Source organism: Urocitellus parryii, chromosome X (assembly GCF_045843805.1).
Source record: "Urocitellus parryii isolate mUroPar1 chromosome X, mUroPar1.hap1, whole genome shotgun sequence".
Classification (NCBI taxonomy): domain Eukaryota; kingdom Metazoa; phylum Chordata; class Mammalia; order Rodentia; family Sciuridae; genus Urocitellus; species Urocitellus parryii.
Window position 1 is genome coordinate 87,583,083 of NC_135547.1, and position 20,629 is coordinate 87,603,711.

Consider the following 20,629-nt stretch of genomic DNA (forward strand, 5'->3'; position numbering starts at 1 on the left):
AAATAATGCTCATGAAGTATTTAGCATAAAACTTAGCACCTGCTAAGAGCAGTAAACATTAGTATTTATTTTCTCATTATCATGATTGGGTAGGGGGTTCTAGGCTGAAGGAATAGCCAGAACAAATTAAGCTCCTTTGTTTCTCTCTTTAGTTTATTCATTCATTCAATAATCTTGAATAACTATCTTGTGCCAGGTTGTCCTGTACTAGGTATTGAAGGAGCCCAGGGGATTTGGGGGTTAGATAGATGAATATGACATAGTCACTATTAAAGGAGGTCACTCCCTAGATCCTGGTTCTCAGTCAACAGTTCATCTACCCCTTTACCAATACAGTAAATATTCATTGCACTCCTACCACAGGCTAGGCTCAAAGGATTAAATTGGAGGATCTATCTTTTTTCAGGGAGCTTATGGAGTACTTGGGGGAAACAGACAGATCAACAATAACAGAACAGTGTGATTGATAGTGTATTTGAGGTATATAAAAATAATACAAAGGACATTTTCAAGGAGCTGCAAATCAGTAAGAGGAAAAATACAAAAAAAAAAAAGAAAGAAAATGGGCAAAAGATACAGTTGGCATTTTATGGAAAGAGAAAATCGGGTGGCTAACAACAGTAGGAATTAATGTTCAGTCTCTTAACCAGAGGAATACAAGTTAAAAGCAATCTAGCAAGGTCTGAGGATGTAGCTCAGTGGTAGAGCACTTGCCTAGCATGTGCAAGGCCCTGGGTTCAATCCCTAGTACTACCACAAAGAAAAATTCTAGCAGTATTTGGTGAAAATTAGTCTACGTATGTCCTCTTTAGTATGGAGATCATATACACACACATATTCCCCACTCCATAATGTTCAGTCTCTTTGAACCAGAGTTAATATATACACATATACACACACCAGAAAATCTTACTACAGGATCACAAATAGGCACATTCAAGGTTATTCATCTTGGCATAATCTGTGTTAATGGGGCATTGGTAGCAATGTAGAATGGCCATCACTGGGTAAAAGTATAAGTTTAAAGTGATGATTATACAAACTGTAATAATGTAAAGCAGTTCAAAGCAAGAATAGATTTATAAACAGTTACTTGGATAAAGTATGACTGAAAAAATAAGAATGAAAATTATAATACCAAGCATTTGTATAAATTTGAAAACATTTTATAAGGATATGCATTTTTAAATTTTTTTTATTTTTTTAGATGTTGATGGACCTTTATTTTATTCATTTTATTTATATGCGGTGCTGAGGATTGAACTCAGTGCCTCACATATGCTAGGCAAGCGCTCACCACTGAACCACAACCCCAGCCCAAGGATATGCATTTTTAAGGGGGAGTGTGTGTGTATACATATCACTTTGGGGTATGTATTAATAATAGGGAAGGTAATTGAAGTGGAAATTGGGTATTAAAACAAGAAGACAAGAAGGGTCTTGCACAGACAGTGATAAGTATAATGAGCCATGGATTTGATTAACTCAACTCTGCAACTGAAGTTCAAAAAGGGAAGAACCCAGCAAAGAATAACAGGTACTCAGAACCTGCTCTGAACCACCAGGAAAGGTTTTACAGAACAAGGAGTGATGAACTAAAGACCTGAAGAGTGAGTAGGATTTAGCCAGCCAGGTAGTGGCAGAAGAAGAGAGTTGCAGGCAGCGAGAACAGCATGCTTGGAGGTGTGAGAGAGCATGCCTTGTTCTGGACACTAAGTAGTTTTGAATGTTTAAAGCATAAAAACAGGGTCAGGAGAAAGGCGGGGGTGGTGGAGAGGTCAGCAGGGGCCAGATCACAGAGGACTTTATGAGTCATACTTAGGAGATTAGACTTAAAATTGCATGGCTCAAAATTATAGAGTTAATTACATCCCATTTGGATTATAGTGACTAATAGGTTTAAGCTGCTAGCATGACATCTGGCAGCATCTGTCACACTCAATTGGGAATTGGAGGGGCAGTTGAAAGTTATTAGCCCTGCCTGGCCTGCTAGTGTCTATATATGGTTACATACTCTTAGTTTCTGAAAAGATGGGGAACAGACAATAATAAGAATCTAATATTTTCTCCATGGTCCTACCCAAGCTCTGCCCCTTAAGAGGTTCTAAAATCTTCAGCAGTGGTTGGGATGCTGAAAATAATCAAAACCCTTGGGCAAAGATGAGCTGAATATAGTCAGTATACCTGGCAATGATAACTTAAAAAAAAACTTTTTTTTTATATTGGGAATTGAACTCAGGGGTGCTTAACCACTGAGCTACATCCCCAGCCCTTTTTTATATTTTATTTAGAGACAGGGTCTCGCTGAGTTGCTTAGTGCCTCGCCAAGTTGCTGAGGCTGGCTTTGAACTCGTGATACTCCTGCCTCAGCCTCTCGAGCCACTGGGATTACAGGTATGCGCCACCCTGCCCGGCATAACTAAAATTTATTGAGTAGTTACTGTGTGCCAGGCATAGTTCTAAGGACTTTAACTCATTGAGAATATCTCAGGAATTCTGAGGTAAGTACTGTTGTTATTTCCACAGATAAGGAATCTGAGGAATAGAGAATATAATATAACTTGACTGAGATCATACTACTAGTAAATGGCAATATTGGGATACCAATACTCTAAACTCACTACATTAGATTGTGATGATGGTGTATGGGAGTGAGCCCGGTTTTTGGTGACTTGGGTTCCAATCTCATATGTGCCATTTACTAGCTGTATGGCATTTTAGCCTGTTCTCTCTGTTGTAAAATTAGGATAATAATGCCTACTGTGGAGCTATGGATTAGAGGGTTCAAGATAATGTGTAAAGTACATAGAAGCTTAATAAATAAGAATTAAACATAGCTGGTGGATTCAGATGGACCTTTTTATGCCCTCTGACTGGAAAATGGAAACATGCTGGAGTCTTCAGTGTTTGAAAGGTGATAAATGGGTTTTGGCCTAGTCTCCCCTACTTTATGCCATGTCCACAGGGGAATTTCATTCTTTAACTTTTGGCATGTGGGGGTACCCAACCACTGAGCTACATCCCCAGCCCTATTTTTTATTTAGAGACAGCGTCTCACTGAGTTGCTTAGTGCTTTGCTTTTACTCAGGCTGGCTTTGAACTCGTGATGCTCCTGCCTCAGCCTCCTGAGCTACTGGGATTACAGGCATGTGCCATCACTCCTGGCATAGTTTTTTAACTTGAAGACAGTTTTATGTGCATGTGAGTGGATGAGATAATGGTGACTAAAATCTAGTAGTAATGTGGAGGCCCTGAGCCCTGGGCCTAGTTCCTCTTTCTCTCCTTAGTTTGGAGTTCGAAAATCAGAAGACTCGCTTGGGCATCCAGTTGGATTTTGAAAAGAACCAACTGAAGGAAGACCAGGATAAAGTACACATGTGGGAACAGACAGTAAAAAAGGATGAAAATGAGATAGAAAAACTCAAGAAGGTAAGGAAGGAGAAAGTTAAAAAGGAAAAATTGGAATAAATATGACAGAAGGGTAATGTCCATAGTTTATACATCTCTCACCTAGATTAATAAGAAAAACATCAAGATCCAAGTAGGGGGAAAATATGTAAGTAACATAGACAATGAGATTCTAACAGCTCATGAACACATACAAATAATTTATCCTTACCAGAAATCAAAGAAATGCAAATTAAATTAGAAACATTTGGGTATAATTTGTTTCTAGTCTATTGCTCAAGATTTTAAAACAGAAAAAAAGAATACTCAGTACCAGCTGTGGTGCAGGAGAACAGTATTCTTACACAATTTGCCATCATGCATCAGGAGGATTCAGAATACATTTATACCCTGTAACTCGGTAATACCTGAAGAGATCATCAAGATCATGTAAAGCTTTGTGCAAACAGATTGATGTTTATTAGTAGCATAATTTATAGTTCTAAATTGCTAACTACCTACATGCCCCTTGGAAAGTGGGAATTTGGCACATCATGATACATTGATGTATGTATTTATGTACTTTAATGGTTTTAACATTTCAGTAATACAGAGACCTCTTTTAAAGCAAAACTCTTCTCTAAGATATTGCCTTAAACCCTTGATGTTACTGAAATATATACTTAGAAAACTTAAAACAAAAGCCAAGAAAAACTTAGAAAATAAGTACTAGCAAAATGAATAAAATTGCCCGGCGTGGTGGCGCACGCCTGTAATCCCAGCGGCTCCGGAGGCTCAAGCAAGAGGATCACGAGTTCAAAGCCAGCCTCAGCAACTGTGAGGTGCTTAGCAACTCAGTGAGACCCTGTCTCTAAATAAAATATAAGTTCTATCCCCAGTACCTAAATAAATAAATAAATGAAATTAAAATTCAGATTTTTAAAAAAATAACAAACATATATTTTTTAGGTTTTTTAAAAAATTTGTCCTAATTAGTTATACATGACAGAATGCATTTTGACACATCATACATAAATGGAGTATAACTTCTCATTCATCTGGTTGTACATGATGTACAGTTACACAGGTCATATAATCATGTATGCACATAGGGTAATAATGTCATTCATTCTAATATCATTCCTGCCCCCTCCCCTCCCTTTACATTCACCTGTCTAGTCCAAAATACCTCTGTTCATCCTTATTGGGGATGAGCATCTGCATATCAGAGAAAATATTCAGCTTTTGGTTCTTTGAGATTGGTTTATTTTGCTTAGCATAATATTCTCCAGCTCCATCCATTTACTGGCAAATGCCATAATTTCATTCTTCTTTAAGCCTGAGTAATAGTTCTGTGTGTGTGTGTGTGTGTGTGTATGTGTATGTGTGTATGTGTATATCTATCACAGCTTCTTTATCCATTCATCTGTTGAAGGACACCTAGGTTGGTTCCATAGTTTAGCTATTGTGAATTGAGCTGCTGTAAACATTGATAAGACTGCAGCACTATAGAATGCTGATTTTAAGTTCTTTAACAAATATATTTTAATTGATCTCAGATAAAAAATTCTCAGGGAAGGTCAATAATTGTTTCAAGCCCCTAATCTGCTGGAGCCATTTCTTGAAGAACCTTGAGGAACTGGGTTAATTGTTTTTTCTTATTATTTCACACCCACATAATTTGCATGTCTAGCAACTGAGTTCAGTTTCTTCATATTTCATATTTAGTCTTTAGATCTTCTGCTTTGTCAGCATAAGCTTTCATGGCATTCCCTTTAGTACTCCCTTTCAGCTAATTCTGGGAATCACACTTGGCCTTACCTTTGAGTTCCAGCATCTTAAGCTGTGCTGTATTTATGTTACCTACGGTCACTTGTTCATAGTGGCTATAAGAGGTATAGCATCTCATTGTCTGTTGGGTTTGGTCTTAAGAGCTGCTGATCCAGTCACAGTCTCTCTGGGAGCCTAGAGAAGGCAAGGGGGAGGAACTAATAGTGTAAGATTGAACTGACAAGTACATCCCCAAAGATTCCGGACCCCAAATTTAACTATATTCATTCCTTGCAACAGATGATGATGTTTTGCTGAAACCTCATCACTTCATAGTGATTTTTTTCTAGTGGCTACTATACCTTAGTTCTTTGGCATGCCTGTGTCAATGTGTACTCTGTGATGACTCTCATTTTCCTACATCCTTCTTTGAGTTACCATAAAACTTTTGTTCCTTACAGCATTCCCTCCTGATATGGTATGGTCTTCTCTTGATTTGAACATATCGTTTTACTTTTGTCTACCTATATATGTTTTATCATTCTTGTTTGTTTTTTTTTCATTAACCCCTGGTGATTAAGGTAGTTCTCTTTGTTGTCATTGGAATCTTAAATGCAATTGCCAGTAGGGTGGTAAAATCCTAGGGCAAGACTAGATTCATATCTGGATGATCCAGGATAACGTGTTTATGTGAGTTTTGGACTTCTTTTTGGGGAGGGTACTGGGGCTTGAACTCAGGGACACTTGACCACTGAGCCATATCCCCAGCCCCATTTTGTATTTTATTTAGAAACAGGGTCTCAATGAGTTACTTAGTGCCTCACTTTTGCTGAGGCTGGCTTTAAACTCCCAATCCTCATGCCTCAGCCTCCAGAGCTGCTGGGATCACGGGACAGGCATGTGCCACAGCACCCGGCTAGACTTCTTATTTTGAAATAATTTTCAGGTTAGCAGAGAGTTGCAGGAATAATACAATGATTCTCTCAATATTTGTGGAGGATTGGTTCTAGGATCCTCCTTCAAAGACACCACAATGTGAGGATGCTCAAATCATTTGTATAAAACAGTATTATTTTTGTCTAACTCACATATATATTCTCCTGTATGCTTTAAATTATATATTATTTATAATATGTAATATAATGTAATACTATGCAAATAGTTGTACTTTAACGTTTAGGGAATAATAACAAAAATGCCTGTACACATTCAGTAGAAACAATTATTTTTTCCAAATATTTTTGGTTGGATGTAGAACTAAGGATAAGAAAGGCCAAATGTCAAAGAACTTCCATCTGCTTATCACCAAGCTTCACCAGTCATGAACATGTTACCACATTTGTTTTTATATTTCCTCTATGTATGTTTATTAGTTGCAGATATGTCTCCTTTATATGACTTCTTAAAATGAAAAAAATCTTCCAATACAAAATTAGAACATTATAAGTAAGGTTACAATTCTCCTTTGGCTGACCACTCTCAATCCTAGACTCCTTATTCTTTGCAGAGGTAAGCCCAGAATAGTTTGCATTCTTCAAGACCTTTTAGGATTTGCTTAAATATATGTACATTCATATATGAGTACTCTTAGAAATACGTAGTATTGTTTGTGTGGGTTTTTACAAAACATGTTATATTATACATGACAAATTTTTGATTTATAAAAATAGCTCAAATATAACATTGTCAGAATGCAGACTTTTAATTACAATCTAATCTCAACTATGTAAAAGCTGTTTATAAATAATGCTGGGGAAAATATACTAAAATATTAATTGGTTATCTCTGGCTGGTGGGATTAAGGAGTACTCCCCTTTGCCTTTATTCTTTTTTTTTTTAAATACACGACAACAGTGGAATGCATTGCAATCCTTATTACACATATAGAACACAATTTTTCATATCTCTGTATATAAAGTATGTTCACACCAACTTATGCCATTATACATGTACTCTTTTTTTTGGCATTACAATTCTTAATACATGTATATACCACAATTTCCATACTTTGACAAAACTTGTCTATAGTGGGTAACTTAGGTAATTGGAATTTTGTGGGAGGGCAACCAAATAAGATAAAGAATGCTAAGAGGTTACAGGGGTGTGAAAGCAAAGCTCATTGATGAGTGGCTCCAACAAACTGCCTCTTGGGAAGGGTGGGGCAAGAGAAGATCCCACAGTGAGATGGGAAAACCTTCATGTCTTATCCTGTTCCCTGCTGGGACCAGGAAGAGCAAAGACATATGAAGATCATAGATGAGACCATGGCCCAGCTACAAGACCTGAAGAATCAGCACCTGGCCAAGAAGTCAGAAGTGAATGACAAGAATCACGAGATGGAGGAAATTCGGAAGAAACTTGGGGGCGCCAACAAGTGAGTGGGCTCAGGGATAGGGAGGGAGGAGTAGTTAGAAAAGGAAGCCTGCCAGATCTGGGTCTTACTTACCTCCCTGGACCTTTTTAGGGAAATGACTCATTTACAGAAGGAGGTAACAGCCATTGAGACCAAACTTGAACAGAAGCGCAGTGATCGCCACAATTTGCTACAGGCCTGCAAGATGCAAGACATCAAGTTGCCGCTGTCAAAGGGTACTATGGATGATATTAGTCAGGAAGAGGTGAGTATTGTGGCTGGTGGTAATGGGCTGTGAATAAAATTTACCAGGGATGAGGGTGAGAGTGGCCAGGGAGGCAGGTGACAGAGGGAAGGACAGTGGGCAGAGGGTGGGAGGGACATAAAGAGGGATGTACGTGTGAGAGATGAGGTAAGGGAAGGCAGGTATGGTTAAAAAAAATGACCTTGCTGGGTGAGATGGCACACACCTATAATCCCAGCAACTCAGGAGACTGAGGCAGGAGGATTGCAAGCTCAAAGCCAGCCTCAGCAAAAAGCAAGGTGCTAAGCAACTTAGTGAGAGCCTGTCTCTAAATAAAATACAAAATAGGGCTGGGTATATGGCTTGGTGGTCAAGTGCCCCTGTGTTAAATTTCCAGTACCTACCAAAAAAAATTGGCCTTGGTGTGAGAGGAAAGATGAATTGGGAGTAGAACTGCAAGCCAGGGAGTGGTGAGAAAGTTGAGCCAGGAAATGATGAAGTAATCCATTAATCTTAGGGACACAAGTTAGTTTGACTCCAGCAGGTGATGGATTTTGTAGGAGTGGGAAATGAGGGATATTGGCAAAGAGCAAAGGAAGATGGGAAACTGGGGGACCTGAGGCTTAGCTGCAGTAAGGGATTTTGGCCAGGAGAGGGTTGGCTAAGGGACATCAGCAATGCAGAGGTGAGGAAGCTTTGTTACAGGAAAGGGAGTGATGTTAAGGCAATAAAGGAGCCAAGGCATTTTATCCATTGGAAGTGAAGATTTGTAGCTAGTGGGTGGGAAATATTAACCAAGAAGAGGTAGGAGGTTCATATATATCTTTGACTGGGTTATGTACCTCTGTCCCACATGTCTTTCTTCCTTCCTCTTCCCAAGTAGCATGTCAGTTCAATTCAGTAAAATATTTTGAACTCTAGAAATGTTCTGGGCATCATGGTAACATGTGACATAATTACCTCTAATCCTAACCACAGTCCTGTGAGGCAGGCTTTGTCCCAAAGAAAAGCCCACATTACAGATGAAGAAGCTCAGCATCCAAGGTCATGACTTGCTGAGGATCACACTGTTAGTAAGAGGTAGATCCCTATTATGAAAATTCAAGTCTTTTTGCCTGTAAAGTCTCTTTTGGTTCTTCCCCAGTGCCTTCCTAGGAGGTGCTTCCTCAAAGACATTGGAAGCTGCAAAGGAGCCCTTTGCCTTCCACTAGAAAGGCCAATCTGCTCCATTTGACACTCTCTCTCACCATCACAGGGTAGCTCCCAAGGGGAGGAATCAGTGAGTGGTTCCCAGAGAACTTCCAGTATCTATGCTCGAGAAGCCCTCATTGAAATCGACTACGGTGACCTGTGTGAGGATCTGAAGGTGAGGATCAAACATGGGAGTGGGGAGCTGTCTAGAGAGAATGGGTGAGCCCGTCTTGGAGCCTGTTGAGACCATGACTGGAAAGGAGAGAGCTAACAAGAGAGGAGGATTGAGCTGTGAGCCAAGGTCTCTCCCTCATATGTACAAATAGACACATGTGCATCTCTTACCCTTGACCCCCAGTTGCTTGTATACATGTTTGCTGCTAGTCACCCTATTTCACATATATACATGGCAGAGCTTAGGTACACAGACAAAAGGCTCCTGTACAGTAACAGACTGGCCTCAGGTGTTCCACACTGTTATGTCCTGGGTTCCCTCCTCATGTGGCATTATATCATCCTGGGTGTTTCTTTCCTTCCTCATGCTTTAGCTGCCATCTCTATACTAGGTCCACAGGTTACCTCAAACTCCAGCCTTCCTCCCAGATCTGTCCCTTATCCTTGGTGCCACTACATGCTCTTCCAGAAATCTGAGCCTCATGCTTGACTCCTCCCTCTCTAATTTTACGTATCAAGTCTATTGATTCTGCCTCCTAAATATATTAAATTATTTTTTACATTTGCAACATCTTCTCTAGGGCATGCCACTTTCATCTCACACATTCTTAAAGGAGCCTCCTAAATAATTTCCTATGCTTTCCAATCCATATCACATTATCCAGAGGGACTTGATTAAAAAAAAAACTTTATGCAAATTTCCAAACATATATAGAAGTAAGGAGAATGATATAATGAATGCCAGGCACCCATCACCCAGCTTCACAGTTAGCAACATATGGTCAGTCTCATTTTTTTTTTTATACCACCACCACCATTGGACTATTTTAAAGCAAATTCCAGACATTATTGTATCCATAATTACTTCAGCAAGTGTGTCTAGAATATGAGGACTCTTAACCACAGCAGCATACCTAAAAAAGAGGAATTACTCTGTAATAATCTAATATTCAGTTAGTGTTTAGACTTCCATGAAAAGTCCCTCCCACTTTTTTCTCAGTTTATGTGTTCAAGTCAGAATCAGATTGAGAGGTCCATATGTTAAAATTGGTTGTCGCTAGTCTATAACATTTTTCTATCCTTTGTTCTTTTTTTTTCCCTATTTATTTATGGAAGAAACTGGGTCATTGATCTTTTAGAATTTTCCACATTCTGGATTTGGCTGATTATGTCCCCATAATGTTACTTAACATGTTCTTCATTCCCCATGTTTCCTATAAACTGGTAGGTAAATTTAGGTTTTGATTTGATTTTGATACCACTGAGCTATATCCCCAATCTTGTGGGGTGCAAGACTGGGGATATAGCTCAGTGGTAGAGTGCTTGCCTAGCATACACAAGACCCTGAGTTAAATCCCTGGTACTGGAAAAAAAAAAAAAGTCCTTTCTTTTTTAGGGGGGGGGGGCAAGAATGTATCATAGGTAGTGCTGTGTAATTGTGAACTTCCTTTTGTATCACATCATAGATATTTGTTGTCATGGTGTACTCACTTGTCTTGTGTGCTAATCTGTGTGTGAGTTCATGCACATGCTCTTTTTCTCTCAGTCTGGTTCCAGGAAATCTGTCTCACCCACAAGGATACCAAAGTCCATGGATGCCCAAGTCCCTTATAGAAAATGCTATATTTGCATACATATAACTTATACTTGAAATCATCTCTAGATTACTTACAATACCTAATACAATGTAAGTATTTGTTACACTAGTGTTAGGGAATAATGACATAAAGTCTGTACATGTTCAGTATAGGCACATTTAAAAAAATTTTTTTTGGTACTGGGAATTAAACTCAGAAGCACTTTACCATTATGCTACATCAGGCAGGCCTTTTTTGTGGGCGGGGGGGAACATGATCTCACTAAATTGCTGGCCTTAAATTTGTTATCCTCCTAACAGCCTCCCAAGTTGCTGGGATAACAATTTGTACCTCCACAACCAGCTTAAAAAGTATTTTTGATCCATGCTTGGTCAAAGCAGAGGATGCTGAGGGCTGATTGTGTAAGAAACACTGAATGCCAGATGAACCTATGAAATACAAGCACAGGAATACATTGACAAAATCTACATTATGGGAAATTTGTTTTTGTTTTTATATATTTATTTTTGAGACAGGGTCTTGCAGTGTTGCTGAGGCTGGCCTCAAACTTGGGCTCAAGTGATCTTCCAGTCTCAAATTCCTGAGTAGCTGGGATTACATATGAGAAACTAAGGGGAAAAGATCTGATTTCATCCATAAATGAAAGAAAAGAGGGAGGGGAAGCTGTTACAGACTAAGAGACTAATCAACCCATTGAAATGTGTGCACCTTACTTGAATTCATTGTAAAGAAGAGAGGGAAGAGGGAACTTAGAAGGTAAGGGAGCTTAAGAGATGTATTAGGTAATTGTACTGTATTTGGAATCAGCTTTGGAAAACCTATAAAAATAATTTATAAAACAGGGCAAATTGAACACTGACCAGATGTTTTTAAAGTTAGAGAATTGTTAATTTTTTTAGGTTATGATAATGGTATTGTGGTTTCATTTAAAAAAAAATACTTATCTCTTATAACAGTGATTCTAACCCTAAATCTGTTAAGGGTTGTAAAAGGATAGTCTAATTCTTTCATTAATCATTCTTTGATTTATTTGTGGGATTTATTTATTTGTTTGTTTATTTAGGTACTGGGGACTGAACCCAGTGGTGCTCCACTACAGATCCAAATCTCTAATCCTTTTTAGTTTTTATTTTGAGAGACAGTCTTACTAAAGTTGCCCAGCCTGGTCTGGAACTTACGATCTTTTTGCCTCAGCCTCCTGAAAAGCTGGGATTATAAGCATGCACCACTGTGTCTAGCAATTCTAAGAAGAACTTTGCCACATCAACTGTTCCCTTGAAGTAAAGTACAACCCCCTGCCATGAACATCCCTAGTTTCACCTTATAAAGTTTGAGTTATTAATGATCAACTGCAGTCTAAAAATATTAAAATAGAAAATTCCACAAATAAACAAAAAGTTCTGAGTTATGTGCCATTCTGAATAGCATGATGAAATTTCTTGCCTTTCTGCTACATCCCTGGGGACATGAATTATTCCTTTGTCAGCATATCCACACTGCATATGCTACTCCCCCTTCATTAGTTACTTGGGCATCTTGGTTATCAGATCAACTGTGGTGGTATCAAGTAACTTTAATGTAGTAGCTTACTGCTGCCTACGTGCCCACATCATTAGCTCCACTTAATCTTATATAGGCATTGTATCATCATATCACATCATCACAAGAAGAGAAGGGTGAGTATAGTTCAATAAAATATTTTGAGAAAGAGACTATATTTCCATAATTGTCATAGTGTATTGCTATAATTGTTTTTATTGTTAATCTCTTACTGTGCTTAATTTTTTGAAGTAAACTCTGTCATAGATGTGTATATATAAGGGAAAAAAACATACACCATGGCATTCATTACTTTCTGTGGTTTCATGTATCCACTGAAGGTCTTGAAATATATCCACTCTGGATAACAGGGGACTACTGACTGAACAGTTAGTACAGGAAAGATAGGATAAATAAATATGTAATCCTTTTCTTTTGTTTTCCAGCTTTCAGAATGATGAATTGGTTACCCTTGTAATCTTCAAAGGTGACCAATGTGGTTTTTAATTTATATTCATTATAAACTTAACTGCTTAAGATATGATTGATGTTTTGATTCATTGGAAGTCATTTTTCTTCTTGATGCTCATATTGTCCCATTCTTGGCCAGTGGGAGCCACTACAAATTTATCTTTTTTATTTTTAGATTTTTATCGAAAATTTCACATGCAAAAATAAAAAAAAATAAAATGCTCCCTCATGCGCTATTACTAGTTTCAACAACCATCAGCTCATTGCCAAAATTGTTTCTTCTTCACCTCAATATACTTTGTTGTAAATCCTATATATTATATCATTTCATTTGTTAATATTGTAGATTTTATCTTTGAAAGAGAAAAAAAATCCTTCAAAATAATTAGAATCATTACCATTGTTCTAAAATAATAATTCCTAGCTGCAGATATAGCTCAGTGATACAGCATTTGCCTAACAGGCTTGAAGCCCTATGTTTAATTCCTATCACCACAACAAAATTAAAATAATATTTCCTTGATATGATGATTGGTATCACATGTACCAAATTGTTGCATACACATTCACATTCTGTCATAGTTTGCCTTCTTGAATTGGAATTCAAATAATTTGTTTCATGGATGGATAGATAAGGATGATTGGTAAAACCATCATTTGATATATTTCTTAAGTCTGTTTAGTCTATGGGATCCCCTGTATCCATTTTTATTTTTCTTTGTTGTTATTGAAAAAATTGACTCATTTCTCGAAGGATTTTCCACACTCTGTAGTTTGCTGATTACATCCAGTAATGTTTAAACTGTCTTCTCAAAGCAAAACAAAGATAGTTCTACTGTTCCCTATAGTTCCTGTAAGTGGGTAGGGCTCATGCTATCCCATTTTTGGCTAGTGGGAATGCACTCAGTTCTATAAATCAGTGCTGTTCAATAGAAAGAACATGTGACTTCGTGTGCAATTTTAAATTTTCTAGTAGCCATATTTTAGAAAGTAAATAGAAAAGAGTAAAAATAATTTTAATACTATAATATTTAAATTAGTATATCCAAAAGTATCATTTCAGTATGTGACCAGTATAAAAAAAATCATGATTATATTTTTGAGAAAAGGTCTAATTATGTTGCCCAGGCTGGCCTTTAACTCCTGGTCTCAAGTGATCTTCTTGCCTCAACCTCCTGAGTAGTGGGACTATAGGAATGTACCAATTAGCACAGCCAGCTTTAAAAATTATTGATGAGATATTTGACAATCTTTTTTTGTACTATCTTCAAAATCCAGTATGTATTTTAACACTTACAGTACATCTCAGTTCAGATGCTAAAATAGCCTCAGAAATACTTGATCTGTATTTAGATTTCCTAAAATTTACAGTTGAAAAAGGAGACCCATATACCCAAGTTGTTCCAAATATACTTAAAAATTTTCCAGTAACTGAACTATCTGGTTTTCAATGTAAATGAGCTAAAATTCCATAAAATTAGAACTTCAGTTCCTCTATCACGCTAGCCATATTTCACTTGCTCAGTAGTTTCATGGCTAGTGGTAACCTCTGTGAACCACACAGATATAGAGACTTGACTAGACTTCTGGGTTGGGCTTATTTGTTGTGGTTGTGACTCCTTCACAGGTGTTCGTGTTACTTCTGTCAGTAATGTCTGGTTGTGGGTCATTTGTGTAGTTTGCAGCATGAAGATGATTGCTTGGATCCTTTAATTAATTGGGGGTTGCTAAATGGTAGTCTTAGTCTATTATTCCTTTGTTATTAGCCATAATACATAGAGACATAATTCTCATCATTTGGTAACCCTGAAGTAGTTTGTTTAGGAAAGGTAAGATATATGTGCTCAGTTCTTTCCTTTATTCATCAGTTTGTAAAATAGTGAATTGGTTCCTTGATATTCTTAAGATTTGTCCACTGAGTTGTTTTTGTATCATTATGAATTTAAACACATTTAGTATGTTTCAATTTGTTGTGGTTATTATCCTTGATGCTCAAATTATCCTATCTTTGGCCAGTGGGAATGCATTCAAGTTGGCTTCTGAATCATTTTGATGCAACCCTTGTAGCTTTGTCATCTTCCTTGCTTCCTGATATGTCCATGCTCATCTCTACATTTCTCAGCCTAGACCTGGAATGAGCCATTTCTTCAAGAAGCTCTGGCTTTTTTTAGTGGGAAATGTTATTATTTAGCAACTACCATCTGGACACTAAAATGTTCATGACTGCTGGGTTGGTTAGTGCTTCTGGAACTTTTCACTAGATTGGGCCACTAAATGCATTTTTTATTTTGAAGGGAAAATGCACCCTGAGTTCATTTTGATATTTCCAATTGAAATTATAATTTTCACAGTTTAACATCATTGATTTTATGTTTGAGTCTCTAATTATTCTTACTGGAAATCTTGGTTCCTAGCAACACTAACATAATAACATATTTACTGTATCCTACTCTATATAATAGTTTAAAAATCACAATAAGATATTATTAGTAACAATTTGATTATTGAATGTAGTTTTAAATAGTTCAAAGATTTTGTTGAGGTTCTTTTGTCACTAAGCTCATTGGGCATGTGTAATCATGTTGCTATATTTTAATGTGATTGAAAATAATTCTCTTGAGTATTTAACCAGCTTAATATATAGTTAGGTTTCTTTGTTTTGTTTTCTGTTTTTAAGAATTATTTTTTAGCATTTTAGTTTATTTTTTCCCTTCTTCAATTGTGAAATGTTTCAAACTTATAGAAAAGTTGAAAGAATAGAACAGCGAATACCCAAACACCTTTCACTTTAGATTCACCAATGAATTTTTTACCACATTTGCTTTTTCTCGCTCTTCTTTCTCTCCCTCTCACCCCACTATACACCTTTTCTTTTCCTAAGTCTTTTGAATGAAGTACAAATGTCATGATATTTCAACCCTAAATACTTTTGGTATACAGAAAATAAGGGATTCTCCTACATAATCACAATTCCATATTGTACCTAAAAATGAATAATTATTTAATATTTACTATTCAGCTTATGTTTAAATTTCTCTGGGTGGTCCAAAAATTGTCTTTTTGTAATCTATTCTTTTTAAATTAGGATTCAGTCAAGATTTATGAATTGATTTTGGTTGTTATATCTCTTTAGTTGCTTTTAATATGAAACAGTCCCTTCACCTTTTAATCATGGCATGATCTTTCAGAATCTGTGAGTTATCTTGGATATGTTGGTTTCCTTTCCTCTTTAATCTGCTCTTTCAACCCTAATATCTCCTATAAATTGGAACTTTGGTCTAGTCTGTAGACTCAGTGAATTTAGGTTAATTTTTTTTTGTAAGAACATTGCATTTGTGATGCAGTACACTTCATGTTGCATCTTACCAAGAGATGTATTGTATCACAGTTTGCCCATTATTAGTGACACCGAATTTGACCTCATAGTTAAAGTGTCAATTGCCAGGTCCTTTAGTGCTAAACATATACACAAACCTTCTTCTTTGATGAGTAATCTTTAGAGTGATACTTTTATAATTGTATGACATCTTCATGTGGTTCTAAAAACAAAAGTACAAAAAAATACATGGGCTTGGCGCAGTGGCACATGCCTGTAATCCCAATGACTTATGAAGCTAAGGCAGGAGGATCACAATTTCAAGGCCAGCTTGGGTGACTTAGTGAGACTCCCCCCCCCCCAAAAAAAAAAAATATATATATATATATAAAATAAACGGGGCTTAGCTCAGTGGTAGAGCACCCTGGATTCAATCCCCAGTACCACAAAAAATAAAGCAAGGTACATGGGATGAACTCTAGTTTATATTCCTATCCCTTTACCTCTCTTTTTCAATAAATCACCTTTTAATTAGTTTTTGGATTATCCTTTTCTTGTGCTTATATGCTTAAAATACAAATATATTCGCATGCAGATATATTCATATACCTTACCCATTCTCTTAGATAAAAGATAATAGACTGTTATGCACTTTTCATACTTTACTTAAAAGCCTATCCTGGAGACCACTTCACAGCAATGCATAGTAGTGTTCAAAAGGGCTTTCTAAAATGTAAATAATTAAATCATTTGTGGCCTCTCTTAGGATAATGTCTAAACCTTATAAGACCTTTTGTAATCTGGCTTCCACTTGCCTATATATCTTCTTCTCTTCCTCTGCTCTTCCTCAACACATTTGTATGAATTCATGAACATGCTCAAGCATGCACATACATATTGCTACTATTGCCATGTTGATTTTTTTGTTTACTTTTGAATTTATTAAAGTTAATTACTCTTGAATTATTTTTAATAATAATATTTTTAATAACCCTTCCAGCTTTTGCCTTTGCTCTCAGTCTCAAAAATTGTTCCTTCTCTCTGTCCTCACCCATTCATCCTGTAGGCCTTTGCTTAGCCTGACCCCAGAGTCTGAGTTAGGGGCCCTTCTTTTGTGCTGATTCTGCATTGTCTCCCTATCATTGTTTTGCATCCATCCTTTAGAATTCTGATTGTTTAGTTACATGTGTCCACTATTAGCCCCTGAACTCTGTGAACATAAGAACTGAGGCTCATAGATCCTGAAAGCCCCAATGCCTAGCACTTCGTAGGCATTCAGTAAATAGTTATTGATTAAAAGTGGCAGAAAGGCGAAAACCCAGACATATATTACAATAACTATAAGACCTAAAATCAAACAAGTAAAATTTGCTCAGATGTAGTGATCTAAGCAGAAAATGTGAGTTGTCTTAGTTGTTGTGGAACTGAAGGAGCCCAGAGCAGCCTGTGTGGGGGCCTGTAGGTCATCCTAGAATGGTACTGGCTCATGGCCTGGGCTGAGAGCCAGAGAGGGGCACCATCAGCTGCTTTTCCAGAGACAGAGGGTTTGACAGGGCCTGGGGGAAGGGCTAGAGATGAAAAAGCTGCTTCAGCCTGTAATTTCCAAGGATGGCAGGAACAATTAACATGGGCAGGATCAGGTGAAAGGAGCCAAGCTGGAGAAGAACTTGCCTTCTACACAGGAGCAGGTGCCCAGGCCCCACTGAGTTCATCATCTCTGAGGGGGTCCCAGCATTGGGACCAGGGCCTCCTTAATATTGCTGGGCCTGGGGTTACAGGATGCCCAGGCTGAGGAGGAAATCAAGCAGGAAATGAACACACTGCAGCAGAAACTGAATGAGCAGCAGAGTGTGCTTCAGCGAATTGCTGCCCCCAACATGAAGGCCATGGAAAAGCTGGAAAGTGTCCGAGACAAGTTCCAGGAGACCTCAGATGGTAAGGTTTGCATTTCTTCTGGGGCCTTCAGTAAGGACAGAAGGCTGCAGGTATTCTAAGGGCCTACTGCTATATCACAACAGCTTCTGTTTTGGCATGTTTTCCTTATTTAAAACTCCCAGATACCCTAAACTGGGGAGGTTATCTTACTTGCTTTTAGAAGGTTAAATGACCTGCTAAAGGTCACCAGCTGGTTGACAGAGTCCAGGGAGGAATCCATGTTTCTTCCTTTAGACTGTCCAGCAGCAAGCCCATGGGATACAGATCATTATGAGGCCTTCTTCAGGCATTCCTCTCCCTCTGTGAAATGTTCCTTTTCTGGATAGTCATTTTCAGATCATTCTTGCCAGGGTGTGGTCCTCAACCCTGGCGGAACCCAGGGCACTGAGGAGTCATATGTCTTTCCTTCCCGCAGAATTTGAGGCAGCCCGAAAGCGAGCAAAGAAGGCCAAACAGGCTTTTGAACAGATTAAGAAGGAGCGCTTTGACCGTTTCAATGCTTGTTTTGAATCTGTGGCTACTAACATTGATGAGATCTACAAGGCTCTGTCTCGTAACAGCAGTGCCCAGGTAGGCTGGAGCCCTTTACCCAGCCAGCTTCTGCCATCTTCAGTTGCCCTTCCCCTTTAGGGTCCCTGTCTTTCTACCTATCCTGACCCATCTGCCTTCCCCTAGGCATTCTTGGGCCCCGAGAACCCTGAGGAGCCCTACTTGGATGGTATCAACTACAACTGTGTAGCTCCTGGCAAACGCTTCCGGCCTATGGATAACTTGTCAGGGGGGGAGAAGACAGTGGCAGCTCTGGCCCTGCTCTTTGCCATCCACAGGTAAGGCTCTGCCCCCAGGGCAGTTGGTGGAGAGACTGAACTGAGGCCACCAGAGGCTCTGGGGCCCAAGGATATGTAAAGATCTGCAGAGGTGAAAATATTCTGGTGGCATCTGTATTGCATCCCTGTTTCCATGTCTACTACAGCATATCTGGCCTTGGTTTTCCTGGACCTGTCTTCCCCATCCATCCTCATCCACTCAGCATGTTGTCACTGGCCCCTGCATGTATTCAGTCCCACCTTCATAAGCCCTTTCTGTGAAAATCTAGCTTGACTGTCACCTTCCACACCTTCATACCTCCTCATTCTCCTCCCCTTCCTCTAGGAATCCCTGTTTGACCACTGTGGCATACCTTGACCTCCCTCTCCTGAACACCAGTAGTACTTGAGTCTGACCCCTACATAACTTAGTGCTTGATTATACAGCGTCATGCCGTGAACATTTCTTTAGTGCTTCTCTGTGCCAGACCCTGTGGAGGGATTGGGGACACAGATGAGTCAGACATGGTCTCTGGCCTAGAGATGCTCACAGACTAGCGGAAGGCAGACACATAAACAATGTGCTAAGTGTTGTAACTGGGTGAGCGTGGGTGCTGTAGATACATAGAGGAGAGACACCTAACCCAGTCCGGGGGAAGGTGTGGGTGGGCCAGGGAAGGCTTTTGAGGGCAAATAACACTTCAGGAGCAGTATAAAGGATGAGTTATACAGGGAGACCAGCAGGCATTCTAGACCAAGTGTGCTGCATGTGCAGAGGCAAGGAGGCATGGCAGAGCATGGTGTGTTGGGATGGGGTGGACCTCTGGATAGCTTGGTCAGTAAGACCAGAGAGGAGGACAGCTCCATCCCCCAGCCAGCCTGGAAGCTCCTGAGAGGACCCTATTTTTCATGGTTCTCCAGGATCCTGGGGCACAGGGCTGGGTGCAGAGGAGGGCTCCATTGATGTATTGGCTTTTAGGGGCTCAGGCAACATTAAGACCTGGGTTTTTTAGTTTCTGAAGAATTGAAAGGGGAAGCTGACCTGGTTGATGGGCCTTGGGGCTGTCACACCGTGCCTTGCCACCTGCTTCCCCTCAGTGTCAGCTCACCTACTGGTTCCCTCCCAGCTACAAGCCAGCCCCCTTCTTCGTCCTGGATGAGATCGATGCTGCCTTGGATAACACCAACATTGGCAAGGTGGGTGCAAGGAAGGTGGGGCCCGGGAGGGAGACCCCCCAGGTCGGGGCTGGGTTTCAGGGAGCAATTCCTGAGTGTGCCTTAGCCGTTCCTGCAGCCTGCTCTCTGTGCCCGGGAGGCTGGGCCCTGGGTTATCCTCAGTGTGGTAGTCAGTTGCCTTCTCTCAGCCTCTCTTCCTGCCCTGCTCCACCCCCAACCTCTCCCCGCCCACCTACTGGTTCTGACTGGAAAACACAGGGGAGTGTTAGGGCTTGAGCCCTGCTAAGTGCCCGGCACCTCCCCCCACACAGGTGGCAAATTATATCAAGGAGCAGTCGACTTGCAACTTCCAGGCCATCGTCATCTCTCTCAAGGAGGAGTTCTACACCAAGGCTGAGAGCCTCATTGGAGTCTATCCTGAGGTAGGGCGGGTCTGGCTCAGGAGCCAGTCCCACTCTCTGCCTGACTCCCCAGGGCAGGAAGGGAAGGCTACAGTGGAGGGGCAAGGGGCGGGGGAGCATAGGGAATCAAGTCCTGCACGGCCATCTGGGCTCCTTGGAACCCTGCCCTGGAGGCTTAGCCAGCCTAGTCGGGCAAGGCTGTTGCATTTGGGGACAGGTGGAAAGGCCAGGAAGAGGCAGCCAGACAGTGGAGAAAGGAAGAGAGTGC

At 39.6% G+C, this 20,629-nt stretch overlaps 1 protein-coding gene across 1 annotated transcript in view; it reads left to right on the plus strand.

The window, feature by feature from the left end:
- Positions 1-20,629, plus strand: part of Smc1a (structural maintenance of chromosomes 1A) — a 44,729-nt gene that overhangs the window by 17,872 nt on the left and 6,228 nt on the right. Inside the window, exons 16-24 of the mRNA XM_026407433.2 lie at positions 3,288-3,429; positions 7,386-7,531; positions 7,622-7,775; positions 9,010-9,120; positions 17,822-17,978; positions 18,394-18,548; positions 18,654-18,805; positions 19,912-19,981; positions 20,272-20,382. Of these exons, the coding sequence (XP_026263218.2) occupies positions 3,288-3,429; positions 7,386-7,531; positions 7,622-7,775; positions 9,010-9,120; positions 17,822-17,978; positions 18,394-18,548; positions 18,654-18,805; positions 19,912-19,981; positions 20,272-20,382 (1,198 nt within the window). The remainder of the gene's footprint in view (positions 1-3,287; positions 3,430-7,385; positions 7,532-7,621; positions 7,776-9,009; positions 9,121-17,821; positions 17,979-18,393; positions 18,549-18,653; positions 18,806-19,911; positions 19,982-20,271; positions 20,383-20,629) is intronic.